Consider the following 16,465-nt stretch of genomic DNA (forward strand, 5'->3'; position numbering starts at 1 on the left):
GCAGAAGCATTGGATATAGAGGGCTGACTATACTATGCCAATTCATATAAAAGACTTGAGCATCCATAGATTTAGGAATTTACAGGCAGTTGGGGAGAGGTCCTCGAACCAATCCTCTGCAGACACCAAGGGAGGGGTATATAATAATAGGAATTCAATGCATTTGGGTCTCCAGCATTCCATTTCTATAATGGGCACAATACAAGGATGGGAATGGGGGGAAGGGATAGTGAGGGATGCACATGTACACACAGCTATACTTAAAATGGATAACCAACAAGGACTTACTCTCTAGCACAGGGAACTTTGCTCAACATTATGTGGAAGCCTTGATGAGAGGGGAGTTTGGGAGAGAACAGATGCATGTATATGTATGGCTGAGTCCCTTTGCTGTTCACCTAAAACTATCACAACATTGTTAATCAGCTATATTCCAACATAAAATTTAAAAGTTTTAAAGAAAATAAATAAAATTATTTCTCATATCTCACTGGGTTAATGTAAGGATTAAACGAAATAACAGTGATAAACTAGTTTACCCAGAGCCTGCCACACAGTAAGCCATCAATTAATAAATGTTGGCTATTACCATTACTAAAAAATTAACCTCAACAGTGTCAACACAGCTACAGTAAGGGCTTTTTCAATTCTCAAGCAGAAGCACCTAACTAAAAATATCCACAGAAGTATCCAATATGAGGAAACTAGGCATAGGTCACAGATCCCAGGATAGATGCATACTTTTTCTATGAACCCTCTTATAACAAAATACACATAGTATGAACAGAAATTTTTACTTTTCCAACAAAACCTAAAGCTATGAATCAACTTCTTGACAAGAAAGACTAATCTAGAAAAGGTGAGAAAAATGCCAGTGTGGCAACCAGAAGTTTTATCTTTCCCAAGTCAGCCTTGACTTCCAGTAGCCAGCCTTTATTACATTTCTAGCACATGCTTATGCTCTATTTGAGGACTTAGAAAATTTATCCTTCCATCACCTCACAAGGAGAGCTCACAGCTGAGGGTCAGAGGTGAAGTGACTTGTCTCCTAAGTGTCAGGATACAGATTTCCACCCCCTGAGCTGGCTACAAACTTCATGTTTTTCAGCCATGTTGCTTTACCATGGGAATGCAAAAAAAGGTAAGTAAAAAGGTTTACTTACTTCATGTTTTGGCAGTTTCCAAAAGAGAAAGAGAACATGGAAATGAGAAAAAGCACAGTGGGATAGCCACCTGTCTTTGGAGCAACCACATGGGTTGCTGTGGGTAACTAACCAGTAATATTTGAAACCTGATATAAGGTAAGTAAAATTCTGTTATTTTTAATGTTTCTTGAAATGTATTACTAAAAGAAAAAAAAAAGGAAGATTACTACAGCTAGCCCCCCATATAGAAAATGCTAGTGATGACTGTAAATACTGATGGTGTTCACACACTATGTTCTGCATAAGCCTATTGACTCCTTTCTCAGGGGGCTGCCGTGGGCAAGGAAAAAAATCAGTCAGAAAATGAGATGAGGAGTCAATCTAACAGAACTTAACATTCTCAGTTAGCAACAAATTGTTCTTTGAGCGTTAATGGCCGCCTTACTCCTCTGAAGTGCAGAGCAGAGGGCAGTGAGTGCCATCACTGACGGCTGGTTGTTCGAGGGACCCGGTGGACCCAGCAGGGCTGGAAAATGGGAGTGTCCTGAAGAAGGTGCTATGCTAGTTCACACGGGCTCTGAAAATGAATCCACAGACTCTGGATCTGATTCATAGCTGGGAAAGAGTCTGCTACAAAGCCCCAGTGTCTGCTTAAGGTATTCATGACTGACCTCTGACCTGCTGTCTCTATGATGAAGCTTGTGAGAGCTCCAATGCAGTCCTGAACTGCACTCGCAAAGAGCTTTGGCATTCAAGAAATAACAAGTAGAAATCCTAACTACACCACCCAAAGCCACAGGAAACTAGAGGCTACCTGTAACCACCAGCATTCATTTCTCTTAGTGATGGCAGAAGGGGCTTCAAAAATCACGCATAAGATGGTGCCAAAAACGCTTGGAAAGCTTCTCTTTTGCTGGGGTGGACTGCCCAGAGAGACAGGGAAGGAATGCGCTGACCTGGTTGGCACCAGGTATCAGCAAGACCAAGCGAGTGAGGCTGCCACTCATGCCAAAGAGCAATTAATTACTACCAGTGAGTGCGAGTTCCACGTCTGACGAACAGAAATCTGGACGGTGAGGTCAGGTTCCCCCTAGCCAGTAGGGAGAAATAAAGCTGCTTCTCAGAAATACTCGAGCAAAATCTACTTGGTCCTAGAGGTATATTTCGGTAAAATAGGGGTGCAACTCTTTTCAGAGAACCCAACAGACTTTTCAAGCAGCTTTGATTCTCTGTCTCCCAGTAGAATATTGGGGCAGGAGTCCTGTCATGGCAGCCTGAAGTCTTCACATTCTGAACTCATTTTAAGAGAAATAGATTTTTGGAATATTTTTGAGGGAATGTGGTTTGTCTTTAATGCATAGCCTAAGAACCCATACCCTAAGACTCAGTCACTCTGCTTCTAAGAATGTAACCAACAGAAATACCTCCATACATTCATATGTTTTCCCACCCTCCAAATACACACCCACCCACCCACACACATACCCCTTCATACCCCATCAGATGGAACATGGGAAAATTAGAAATCCTAGATGCGCATCCAATGGAAAAATGATTACATAAATTAAGATAATCTACACCATGGACAATCTCTAAAAGACAGAAATACATGCCAAGATCTTTAAGGTGAAGTGAAATACATAAGTTAAAGAACATGTATGGTTTTAGACTCATTTATGTAAAAAACAAAACTGTATGGGAGACAGTAGTGGGGACTTTTACTTATTCTACATTTATGCTTGTATTTTTATGATAAGCATGTCTCTTTCATAACTTACAATAAAAAAGTAACATGTAAATATAGTTTCATACAACTAATAGAAAAATCAGCTAAAATGCCACTATTCAGGGAGCTGCTATTTGTATTATGGTGGTAATAAATCCTTTGACATATTATCCAATGAACCTGCACAATAGCAAACTTTTATAGCCTATGTTTACAACTTTTCTCAAATATTAAATATTCTGTAAAGCATTATTCTGAATGGCTGCATAGTATTCTATCTTATGGGTATGCCTGGCACCCCACTCCAGTACTCTTGCCTGGAAAATCCCATGGATGGAGGAGCCTGGTAGGCTGCAGTCCATGGGGTCGTGAAGAGTCGGACACGACTGAGCGACTTCACTTTCACTTTTCACTTTCATGCATTGGAGAAGGAAATGGCAACCCACTCCAGTGTTCTTGCCTGGAGAATCCCAGGGACGGGGGAGCCTGGTGGGCTGCCGTCTATGGGGTCACACAGAGTCGGACACGACTGAAGTGACTTAGCAGTAGCACGGTGGAAAACTTGGGTTGTTTTCTAATTTTTCTGTATAAGAAAACCACTGTGGGGTTTCCCTGGTGGCTCAGTGGTAAAGAATCCACCTGTCAGTGCAGGAGACACGGGTTCGATCCCTGGTGCAGGAAGCTCCCACATGCCACGGAGCAACTAAGCCCATGCACCGCAACTACTGAGCCTGCCCTCTAGAGTCCGAGAGCTGTAACCACCAAAGCCCCCGTGCCCCAGAAGCCACTGCAGTAGAAGCCCATACATCACAACTAGAGACTAGCCTCCACTCACAACTAGAGAAACCCGGGCAGCAAAGAAGACCCAGTGCAACCATAAATAAATAAATAAAAAAATTTTTTTTAAACCCACTGAGATCATCATTCTTATACACAGATCTGTGCAATCTCTATGTTCTTATAATAAATTTTCTGAAGTTTATTTACTGGATCAAAGAATATAACCATTATTAATTTAATGTACTAGGCAAAGAGACAGAACACTGTTAGCCTTTTGTTAAAGAAAGGCTGTACCAATTTAAACTTACACCAGGAATATGTAAGTGTTGGGGAAAGGTATTTTTCTGGGCATCAATTCAAAGCATTAAAATGTTTTAATCACTGCCATTTTGAAAGGCAAAAATAGCATTTGTTTTCCTTTGTTCCTTTTTGATTATTAAAGTTAAACACCCTCCCATTGTTTAATGACTGTTGGCATCTGTTGTTTTGAGAACTGTCTGTTTATGTCTTTGTGCATCTTCTACCTTGATCACTTCTGTTCCAAAACCTGGGGGTTCTCATAGATTACTGTATAAAAACTCGTTGACCAAAGACACAGAAAGGGTTTTAAGAACACATAAAAGATGAAAAAACAACACAATTTGAGGATCTCAGTGAAATATAGCTCAGGTAGAGTCAGTTTTTTAGTCAGCTCATTTGTATCTAAGGTTAAAATTATTTTTCTTTTACCATTGAATTCTTCAACTTCCAGCTCTGGAGCTACCAGATAATACTGTTCACAAAGCATCTTGGCGGTTTCATATGCATCTGCAAAGAGAGAAAAAAAAGTCTAGCTGATGCACTAATACCATGGACTCAGACAGATAGGCTTAATAAACAAGGACAATGTGTAACCTGACACATTTAGAGTTAATCACCTACTGCCTTTAAAAAATAACCTGACACATTTAGAGTTAATCACCTACTGCCTTTAAAAAATAGCCTTTTTTGGCTATAAAAAAAGAATTACAGTAACTGAACCAAAATTCCTCTTTTAATGACCACAAGAATATAAAAATGCTATATTAATGACCACAATGTGCTATGCTGTGCTTAGCTGTGTCCAAGTCTGCAACCCCATGGACTATAGCCCATCAGGCTCCTCTGTCCATGGTGATTCTCCAGGCAAGAATACTGGAGTGGATTGCCATGCCTTCCTCCAGGGGAATCTTCCCAATCCAGGGATTCAACCCAGGTCTCCCAATGACAACATAAGCCAGCTCTATACAAAACAAACTTTTAAATATTCCTGCAAGGCATTTTTCATGATAATCTATAAATTCAAGACTGTATTTCTGACCAGTCTGCAACCTGACTAAACTGTACCAAAAAGATATTTGTTGCAATTTCAAAAATAGTAAGGCCAATTCTCTTAAGATCTTCCAATTCTTTGTAAGTGAAACACCAATATGTATTTTCTAAATGAACGGATTTCCATGAGCCACACAATTTAAGCTACTGGAGATACTACTCTTGCTTTAAAATGTCCTTTAAATCACCTACACTTCAATAAAATATTTTTTTTATGTCCTTTAGGTAGTTAAAGGTAACAGGTTGTGCTATGCTTAGTCACTCAGTTATGTCCAACTGTTTGTGACCCCATGGACTGTAGCCCTCCAGACTAGAATCCATGGGGATTCACCAGGCAAGAATACTGGAGTGGGTTGTCATGACCTCCTCCAAGGGATCTTCCCAACCCAGGGATCGAATCCAGGTCTCTCACATTGCAGGCGGATTCTTTACCAGCTGAGCTACCAGGGAAGCCCAGGCAACAGATTGGGGCTGTTATTTTTTCAAAATCTGAGGATTAATAGTTTGCTTTTGAAAGAAAAAACAGACAAAGGGTTAGAAAATCAGAGCCATGAAGGTCGAATGGAAGAGAGAAATCAGGAAGTTACAACCCAAAGATGGGAACAAATTCAGAAAGCTACAGTGAATTGTTTTACACTGCATGTGTGCCTTTTCTCTTCAACTGTAAGCAATCTGAGGTCAGGGTTTGTACTGGTTTTGTAACTCACATAGAACTCATGCCATGACTGTTAGATAGTCAACAAATATTCCTTGACTTGATCAATTGTGGGCTTCCCTGATAGCTCAGTTGGTAAAGAATCCGCCTGCAACGCAGGAGACCTCGGTTTGATTCCTGGGTTGGGAAGATCCCCTGGAGAAGGGAAAGGCTACCCACTCAAGTATTCTGGCCTAGAGAATTCCATGGACTGTATAGTCCATGGGATCATAAAGACTTGGACATGACTGAGTGACTTTCACTTAATCAACTGTAAGCCTTTTGATAATTTATTTTTTTAACAAACAGGCTTACTGAGATATAATTCTCATACAAGTTACCCATTGCAAGTGCACATACACTTCAATGATTTTTAGTTTACTTGCAAAGTTGTGCATCCATGACCGCAATTAATTTTATGCTTCCAATTCCCCCAAAGGAAACTCCATAACCATGAACAGTCATTACCCCACTCCCATCCATCCCCAGGTAATCACTAACCTACTTTTTGTCTCTAAAGATTTTCCTATTCTGGGCATTTCATATAAATGAAATCATAGAATATATGGCCTTTTGTGACTGTTTTCTTTCACTTAGCATAAAGTTTTCAAGAGTCACCGATGTTGGAGCATGCATCGGTAGTTAGCTTCTTTTTATCACTGAATTACTATTGCACTGTGCAGAAATATCACATTCTGTCTATTCATTTATCCATTGACAGACATTTGGATTGTTTCCACTGTTGGGGTATTACATGTGGACATTCACACGTGCATTCACACTGCTATGAACATTCATGTGCAAGTTATTTTGGTGAAGATTTATTTTCATTTCCCTTGGGTATATACCTAGGAGAGAAAAACTGCTTGATCATCCAGCAGCTTTATGTTTAAATGTCTGAAGAACAGTCAGAATGTCTTCCAAAGTAAGGAGATTTTTTTTAAAGTTCCATCTTTATCATTTCTAAAGATCAGATATTCAAATTGCTTTAAAATGCTTCGTGGTCACATTTGCAATGTCCTCCACCGGCTATCAGCTCTTTGGAGACAGGCTCACATTTCTTTTCAACTCTTCACATCAGTACTGTGCATAGAGGAGCCACATTCAAGATTCAAGAAGGAAGAGGAAAAGATGGAAGGAAGAAAGGGGGGGAAATAAGCCTGACAGAAATTAAGCATATAAAAAATTGACAATGTCAACCTAAAATAATACAAAAGATAAAATTAGGGTATGTTCAGACTGTAAGTTTTGGTTCATTTACCTCCTATTACTACTAAACTTCAATTTTGCCTAATATTTGACTTTAGAGTAAAAATTCTTACTTTATTAAACTTTTAGAATTAAACCACTATAAAGAACCACAGAAAGAGACATCAGAATCTCTTTGACAAGATGAAATAACGAGGGCTAGCCAAAAGAAACATTAGCCAGAGGAGAAAGAAATTTAAAAAGAGTTCATCAGTGTAAAAACAGACATTAAAGTAGGACTGGATTTAAACCTTAATGAAGAAGAGGGTAATTTAGAATTATATTAAGTTCCCAAGTTTTTTCGTAGGGTATAATAAAACTCATCAAATATCTCTAAAGTTCTTTTGAAATAAGAAAAGAAATCCAGACATACTCTTTGGGCTGTGGCTATACCACCAAACAAGGCTACATCTCCACCTAGTGACACGACAGCACAAAGCTGACCAAGAGCTTCCAACACTTAACCAATAAGTACCAAAATCATAAAGTGATGCTTTGTGATCCATATGCAACGCCAATACATCTCCACAAAACCACTCCAAGTATATAACACCATAACTGCTCTTCCATTCACTACGAAACAGGAAATGAGTCCAACTCCGCTAAAATGTGCTAGCTCTTCATGACATTAGCTTGCCCAGTAGCATGAGATTATAACAGTTTTTTTTTAAATTTGATACAAACATAACATGTGGAAGATGGTACAGTCCAGATAGACGCAGCCAACTTCTGAAACTCAAAGACCCACCATGATTCCTAAAACCACATGTGAACAAGGATTTTTCAAGCATTTCCACAAATCACAGTGCATCAGTGCTGTAATTAGGAACTGCATCATGATCCTTGAGAAACTCAAGAAGACTCACATGTACCATCAGCCAGCCAGAAGTATTTTGGGGGCAGTAATGGCAAAATCTGTATTTGCATGCATCCTTACAAATTCCCATGGCTCTCTTAAATAGAACAACCCCACCCATATGAAAATTCTCCAGGTTCAATCAGTTATAATGATCAGAGACGTTCTTTCTGGTCAGATGGGGAACTAGTGCCCTAGAGGGGTCCCCAAAACTGCATGTGCAGAATTCATTAGCAAGTTCACAGGTAAAATGAACCCCTGGAGATTCTGATGCAGCAGCTCTGTGTAGCCTAGGAATCTGTGGTTTAAAACAATAAAAAAACTTATTTAGCAAGTAATTCTGAAAAGAGAAGCTAGATTTGGGGACTACTGGCCGAGAAAGTCAATGCTGGGTCATGCTAATCCTGTCACTGTCACTCGTAGGATATGAGTGATCATGGGCGCTGGCAAGTATGACAGCATATATATACTCAAATAGGACACTTCTGTTCAGGTAAAATAACATAAAAATGAAAAAGTTTTTAAAAATCACCAACATTACAACCAAACTTCAACTACTGGCTTAAAAATTCATTTCCTTTATATCTAGAGTAAAACGCAAATTCTACTAATAAGCTTTCTAATAAAACTTTCATATTTCTTAAGTAGAAACCAAAACTCTCAAACACAATAATTTATCAAATTACTTTTATACACTGAGTTGGCTAAAAAGTTCTTCTGAGCTTTTCGTACCATCTTGCAATAATACCCAAATAAACATTTTGGCCAACCCAATATTTGAGCCACCAATCTTTTTTTTCCTTTACTTTTTATTTTATTATTTAAAAAAAATTCAATCTTTTTAAGACGTTTTTTCTTTACCATCAATCTTTAAAAGGAAGTATTAGGAAATGATTATTACTGCCACTGAACACGTCATTTTCATTAAGAACCTGTTTTCAAGAGAAATAGAGTACTGATGATAAAGTAACTAACAAAACTGCACGTGTAGCACATTTCTACTTCCCCAAGCAAGAGTACCCTAAATGTTAACACACAGATTAAAATTAAAAAAGACTGAGTCATTAAGAGTACAGGGAAGGTTCACATAGCAACAAGCACAACAGATCTACTATAGCCAGGAATCCTGCATTAGATGTTAAGAAAAGCACAAAGGAATATTTAATACTGTATGGATGTTATGTTATTCAGTTCAGTCGCTCAGTCATGTCCGACTCTCTGTGAACCCATGAACCGCAGCACGCCAGGCCTCCCTGTCCATCACCAACTCCCGGAGTCCACCCAAACCCATGTCCATTGAGTCCGTGATGCCATCCAACCAACTCATCCTCTGTCATCCCCTTCTCCTCCTGCCCTCAATCTTTCCCAGCATCAAGGTCTTTTCAGATGAGTCAGTACTTTGCATCAGGTGGCCACAGAATTGGAGTTTCAGCTTCAACATCAGTCCTTCCAATGAACACCCAGGACTGACCTCCTTTAGAATGGACTGGTTGGATCTCCTTGCAGTCCAAGGGACTCTCAAGAGTCTCCTCCAACACCACAGTTCAAAAGCATCAGTTCTTTGGCACTCAGCTCTCTTCACAGTCCAACTCTCACATCCATACATGACCACTGGAAAAACCATAGCCTCGACTAGATGGACCTTTGTTGACAAAGTAATATTTCTGCTTTTTAATATGCTGTCTAAGTTGGTCATAACTTTCCAAAGAGTAAGCGTCTTTTAATTTCATGGCTGCAATCACCATCTGCAGTGATTTTGGAGCCCAGAAAAATAAAGTCTGACACTGTTTCCACTGTTTCCCCATCTATTTGCCATAAAATGATGGGACTGGATGCCATGATCTTAGTTTTCTAAATGTTGAGCTTTAAGCCAACTTTTTCACTCTCCTCTCACTTTCATCAAGAGGCTCTTTAGTTCTTGTTCACTTTCTGCCATAAGGGTGGTGTCATCTGCATATCTGAGGTTATTGATATTTCTCCAGGCAATCTTGATTCCAGCTTGTGCTTCCTCCAGTCCAGTGTTTCTCATGACGTACTCTGCATATAAGTTAAATAAGCAGGGTGACAATATACAGCCTTGACATACTCCTTTTCCTATTTGGAACCAGTCTGTTGCTCCATGTCCAGTTCTAACTGTTGCTTCCTGACCTGCATATAGGTTTCTCAAGAGGCAGGTCAGGTGGTCTGGTATGCCCATCTCTTTCAGAATTTTCCACAGTTTATTGTGATCTATATAGTCAAAGGTTTTGGCGTAATAAATAAAGCAGAAATAGATGTTTTTCTGGAACTCTCTTGCTTTTTTGATGATCCAGTGGATGTTCGCAATTTGATCTCTGGTTCCTCTGCCTTTTCTAAATCCAGCTCGAACATCTGGAAGTTCTTGACTGACATATTGTTGAAGCCTGGCTTGGATAATTTTGAGCATTACTTTACTAGTGTGTGAGATGAGTGCAACTGTGTGGTAGTTTGAACATTCTTTGGCATTGCCTTTCTTAGGGACTGGAATGAAACCTGACCTTTTCCAGTTTTGTGGCTACTGCTAAGTTTTCCAAACTTGCTGTCATACTGAGTGCACCACCTTTACAGCATCATCTTTTAGGATTTGAAATAACTCAACTGGAATTCCATCACCTCCACTAGCTTTGTTCATAGTGATGCTTCCTAAGGCCCACCTGACTTCATATTCCAGGATGTCTGGCTCTAGGTGAGTGTGAGTGATCACACCATCATGATTATCTGGGTCGTAAAGATCTTTTTGGTAATGTTATGTTATTAGATGTTATCATTAGAAGACTTTCCTATTCAAAATTCACCAGAGAACCCTGTTATCCATATTAGTCTCTATCCCAAACACGTGCCATTGTCTGTTTACAAATATCAGAGTCTGGACAAGGATGAATCTGAGTGAACGCTGAAAAAACAAACGAAAAGGATACCAAAAATCATAAAGCTCATGCTTAAGAAGCACTACCCAAACAAGGTAAATTCATATGACCACAAAGCATTACAGTCACAGGTATGCTTCTTTTAAGACAAGCTGAAGTCAATTCTCACAAGGTTTATCTATCATCATCTACCCAAAACTCATCCTGAGAGGAGAGAATCAGGGTTTTGTTTTTTTTAAGTGCCAGAACCTCTGCCACTGCCCAAAACACAGCCAACTGGAGAAGTGAGGAAAGAACATCTAACACAAGAGCAACCAATCCACAGGCTGATCAGACGCATAAGCGCAAAGAGATAGGCTGAGTTGATGAAATTCATCTTCTGCACATTCAGGATGGAGACAGTCAGGCAGAGCAGAAGACAAAAGGATACATGGAGAGTTATGATGAGTAGAAAGAAGGCCTGGAGTGCCTGTTCTCACCCTTAACAAGCTGCCTTAAACGGTTTGCCTGTCTATAGACAAGACAGTGGGGCGGGCGGCCATGACTTGACCAGTTCAGTCACTCAGTTGTGTCTGCAGCATGCCAGGCTTCCCAGTCTATCACCAACTCCTGAAGCCTGCTCAAACTCATGTCCATTGAGTTGGTGATGCCATCCGACCATCTCATCTTCTGTCGTCCCCTTCTCCCCTTCTCCTCCTGCCTCTTTCCCAGCATCAGGATCTTTTCCAATGAGTCAGTTCTTCACATCAGGTGGCCAAAGTATTGGAGTTTCAGCTTCAGCATCAGTCCTTCCAACGAATATTCAGGACTGACTTTCTTTAGGACTGACTGGTTTGATCTCCCAGTCCAAGGGACTCTCAAGAGTCTTGAGAGCGACTTGACCAACCCACTTACTAAGATACATAGGAAAAAACCCTGCTTTCTGCTGCCCAGTTCCAATCTCTAGAGCTCCGACTGGAATGTGTTTCTTGCCCTAGGATTACCATGGGACCTACTAGGTTCTCTGAATGCGTCTGTCTCCTGAGTTGGCGGGAGTAGGTCTCTCTTACTCATCACCTGAAGAGCCCAAAGTGAGAGCACAAGACATTATTTCTGACCAGAATAATGACATACTCTTCAGATTCCATCTGTGTGCTATTAGGCTAAGCTGAGCAATAACAGCATTTAGGAACAACACAGGTGAGCTAACGTTGCTGTGAGAGCTGACTTTTGTACCAAGTACTTCAGTCTGTACCTTTAAAATGATCTTACCATAGGATTCTCCATTTTGTTTTGCAGTTTCTTACAAAGAAAGGAGGGGAAACAGTCACAATGGAAGGCACCTCCTAGAGGATAATGGGAACTGCTCTACAACGCTAATTCTAGCATTCACTGCCAGGAGGCTGTAATTTGCAGATGTGTAAAGGTAGATATTAATGTGCTAAATAAGCAGCAAGGAGGCATGCTTCAGTGTGCTGCACATTCAATTACTGTGATGCAGGATGCACCCCACTCTAACACATTTATACAACTGTCTAGTCAAAAATAAAAATATTGTCCCTACCTTTCTACATAAAAGTTTCCTAGAGTCTCAAGAGATCTAAGTATGGGATCACTGTTAGTTCCTTCAGGCTTCCCTAAGGCTATAAAACACACATGCGCATGTGCATACCCATGTACAGGCACATGTGTGTACATGCACACGCGCCTGCACGCACACACACACAGGTCATCTGGTGCTGACATCTGACTATGCTTACACCATGCAGGACCTTCACCGCTGAGAAAATCAACAGCAGAGCTGTCATTAGAACTTAGAACCCCTATACCCTCTACCTCAAGCTTCCTAAAACAAAAGGAAAGGAAAACAAATATGAGAGAGACGCTGAGTTAGAAGATTAACTGAGAAATCTCAGAAGCTAAGAGGAGAAGGGGAAAAACCAGTGAAAACAATACTGTCTTCAAAAAAGGAAGGCAGTGGGAAGACATCACTAAGAGTTGTGGGTGCTGACACGCATCTCTTCCTCTTCTGGCGGTACTGGGGCGGATTGGGAAGAAGAGCTGGAGAGGCCTGGAGCCTTGAGGACTCTGCCTGCTGCCCCTGGGGCACCTGGCAATGGAGGCTCCAGTGTCTTTTTACTAGAAGACATGGAAGAACTTCTAGGCCTGCTGAGAGCCAGTGCTCTCTGCCTTGTTGACTCTTTCTCAGACTTATTTTGAACCAGAAAGAGCTTCTGCTTGGGTATCCAGACACTCCGAGAATTAAGAATGGGGTCCATAGGCATGAAACAGAAAGCTGCCTATTAAAATGTGCTTTGTCCACAAGGAGGAAAGAGACTTTCATGTTTCCTGCTAGGCTGTCAAGCCAATTCTGCCATGGCAGGAAAGGCAACTGATTTAAGACTAGTGCCTCACTGAGGAATAAGGATTATATGTACCTGGCTGGGAAAACCAACTAATATAGAGGTTATGAGTACAGAAGATCAGATACTGAATTCATCCAGGAAGGTGGTGTGTGGTGGGCACTGGAGATGGGGAAATACACACGTACTATGGATTTCATAGAGAGATGCATGTTATTCACAGTTATATACCAATCTGTAAAGTGGGTATGAATTCAAATGTAGAAAACAATGTTCTCACTGGGTTATGAAGACAGGTGATTTTTAGTCTCTTCCATCTTTTCCCACATTTTCTCAGTTTTCTTCAGTGAGCACTTTTTATGGTTAGATAGCATCACCAACTTAATAGACATGAATCTGAGCAAACTCCAGGAGGTAATAAAGGACAGAGGAGCCTGGTGTGCTGCAGTTCATGGGGTCACAAAGAGTCAGACATGACTTAGTGACTCAACAACAACTATATGGTATTAGTCCTCTTAACTGACCAAACTGGGAACAGGAGTTGGATGACTGACAAAAAAGTTGCATAGTAAGAAACCATAAAATATGACTACAACTGTAAATATTAACCTAAAACACACATATGAATACACAGTTTATTCCTCTACCAATCTTCTCATGTAAGGCCAAAGCCCCTCCTTTGAATAGGGGTTCCAGGTCATATTTCTTAGATAAACAATACTGCACACAGCTATGAATTCCAATTTCTTTAAAGTGCACTAGAGATACTTGTCAAGCAATCTGAGTGCAGATTCCTACTCATATTTTTACTCACCGCTGCCCTGTCACCTAATAGTTACCTTGTTCCCAGTTACTTCATTACATTTTTAAGAAACTTTTTTTATCAAGCCTTTCCAGAGCATTCAACCTGATTTTTATGGAAATCAGTTTCTTTTCTGTACTCACATTTCTTCAGTTTACATAACGTATAAATAAATTATGTATGTTTATACATATTGATGTGGTATAATTTACACCAACAGTTTGAAGACAAGTGACCCTTAGTTAACACAGGCCTCCCCAAGCAGAAGAAGCACCACTGCATTCTAGAAAGTATGTCCAAGCCAAGCATCCTCAGTGTGCTGTGGTGCAATTTATGATTTACGAAGGTGGAAGAAGAGCTGATGGTGTGGAAGTTGCTTCAAAGGTTCGTGCACTTTCAGAATCTAAAACCAGCCCCCACTGTTGTCTTCCTCAAGGAAAGAGGTTATAAAGAAATAAAAAACAAGGTTTGAAGGAAGTGGTGGGGAGTGGGAAGCAGGGCAGTCCTTGCCCCACCCTTCCTGAGTGTGAGGTGTAGCTGTGCGTTGGGGGAGGCGGCAGAGGGGCGTGGGGTTAAGCTTTGCCTTTTAGTTGTGCCAGACAAGTAGTAGGAATGATTCCATGAGAGGATGGATGGAATAAACTGTGTTCACCCTAACAGGTGGGTTTGCTGAGTACAAAGTCAAAAAGGGCAGGAGAAGGAGTGAAGATAAAGCTGTGAGTGAGCCCAGAATGAGGGAGGGAGCCATCTGGCCCAGGTCAAAGCCTTGACTGAAAAGGCCCAAGAAAGCAGGAGACACAAACTTCTAGGTTTTTTCTTTCAAATACTGATCCAGCTGTCTTGCACATAATCCTCGGCTAGTGTTTGGTACAAAACTTCTGTCCCCGAGAAAAGTGATGCAAGCATGAATGAGAGTTAATTCCAGCCTTTTAGGAATTTACACCCCCGTTAGAGCTTCCCTTGTGGCTCAGCTGGTAAAGAATCCACCTGCAATGCAGAAGACCTAGGTTCAATCCCTGGGTTGGGAAGATCTGGAGAAGGGAAAGGCTACCCACTCCAGTGTTCTGGCCTGGAGAATTCCATGGACTGTATAGGCCACGGGGTCACAGATAGTCGGACACGATTGAGCAACTTTAACTTTCACTTTAGAGAGACCAACAGGAGCATTGCTACAAATGACGCCAAGCCCAGGCAGGATTCAGTAAGAGCCACACAGACAATAAGGGCTGCAAACACCGGCCCTTGCTCTCCACCAGCGTGCAGCCGCCTCCTCTGACTCACCAGACAGCAGCACTAACGACTGCCAAGAATGCCCATTAGTTCTCTACTTACACTGACTCATGGCTACGACCTCTCTAAAAATGAGCGAGACGCTTTTTGTAGAGAAACACTGAGATGATAAAAAAGGAGTGTATTTTTACAGCTTTATCATGAAGAACTGCAAACACAGACAGAAGCACAGAGCACAGTGTCAAGAATCCTTGTGTGCTCATCACAAGACTCAATGCTTCCCAACACAGCCCAGTCTTTCTCACTGCCCACTCTCTGGAGTCAATCCCACATGGCATTTTGTATCAAGTGTGGTATCTCAAAGAATCTCTCTTGAAGCTAAGGATGCCTTTAAAACGAACATAACCACAAAGCAAATATCACACCTACAAAATTAACAATGTTTCTTGGACATCTGGGCTTCCCTAATGGCTCAGCTGGTAAAGAACCTGCCTGCAATGCAGGAGACCTGGGTTCGATCCCTGGGTTGGGAAGATACCAACTGGGTTGGAGAAGGGAATTGCTACCCACTCCAGTGGGTATCATCAAATATTCAATTGTTTTATCAATGTCCTAAATGATTTTAAATATTTTATAATTTACGCCTGAATATTCATTAGAAGGACTGATGCTGAAGCTGAAGCTCCAATAACTTTGGCCACCTGACGTGAAGAGCTGATTTGCTGGGAAAGATTGAAGGCAGGAGAAAGGGATGACAGAGGATGAGATGGTTGGATGCCATCACTGACTCAATGGACATGAGTTTGAGCAAACTCCAAGAGATGGTGAAGGACAGGAAAGCCTGGCATGCTGCGGTCCATGGGGTTGCAAAGAATCAGACAAGACTTAGTGACTCAACAACAACAATTTATGCCAGAAACAAACCAAAGGCACTAACTTATTACACAATCAATGGTATAAGTGAGAAGGCACATGACTCATGGGATTGCCCCAGGATGCTCATGAACTTGTCTACCTCCAGCCCTTGTTGGGTGCTTGTCCTGCTTCAGGAGCTCTACTTATGTCAACTCATTGAACCCTAGGATACAGGTGAATTGCCAAGAGTACTATTTTATTGATGAAGAAACGGAGGCCCAAAGATGTTATATAACATGTCCAAGGTCACCTAGCTCATCTGAATGTCTATCAGCTGATGAACAGATAAAACAAAATGCAGTCTATTCACACAATGGAATAGTATTGGACCATAAAAAGAAATAAAGTGCCGATTTATGTTACAACATGGGTGACACTTGAAAACATTACACTAAGTGAAAGAAACCAATCACAAAAGACCACACACTGTATCACTTCATTTACATGAAATGTCCAGAACTGGAATATCTGTAGAGACAGAAAGTAAACTAG

The 16,465-nt window shown here is 40.9% G+C and overlaps 1 protein-coding gene across 2 annotated transcripts in view; it reads right to left on the bottom strand.

The window, feature by feature from the left end:
- Positions 1-16,465, bottom strand: part of PDK3 (pyruvate dehydrogenase kinase 3) — a 92,158-nt gene that overhangs the window by 35,209 nt on the left and 40,484 nt on the right. For both annotated transcript variants that reach the window (XM_061407820.1, XM_061407819.1), the window contains exon 6: positions 4,381-4,458. In XM_061407820.1, coding sequence (XP_061263804.1) covers positions 4,381-4,458 — 78 coding nt within the window. The remainder of the gene's footprint in view (positions 1-4,380; positions 4,459-16,465) is intronic.

Source organism: Bos javanicus, chromosome X (genome assembly GCF_032452875.1).
Source record: "Bos javanicus breed banteng chromosome X, ARS-OSU_banteng_1.0, whole genome shotgun sequence".
Lineage (NCBI taxonomy): Eukaryota > Metazoa > Chordata > Mammalia > Artiodactyla > Bovidae > Bos > Bos javanicus.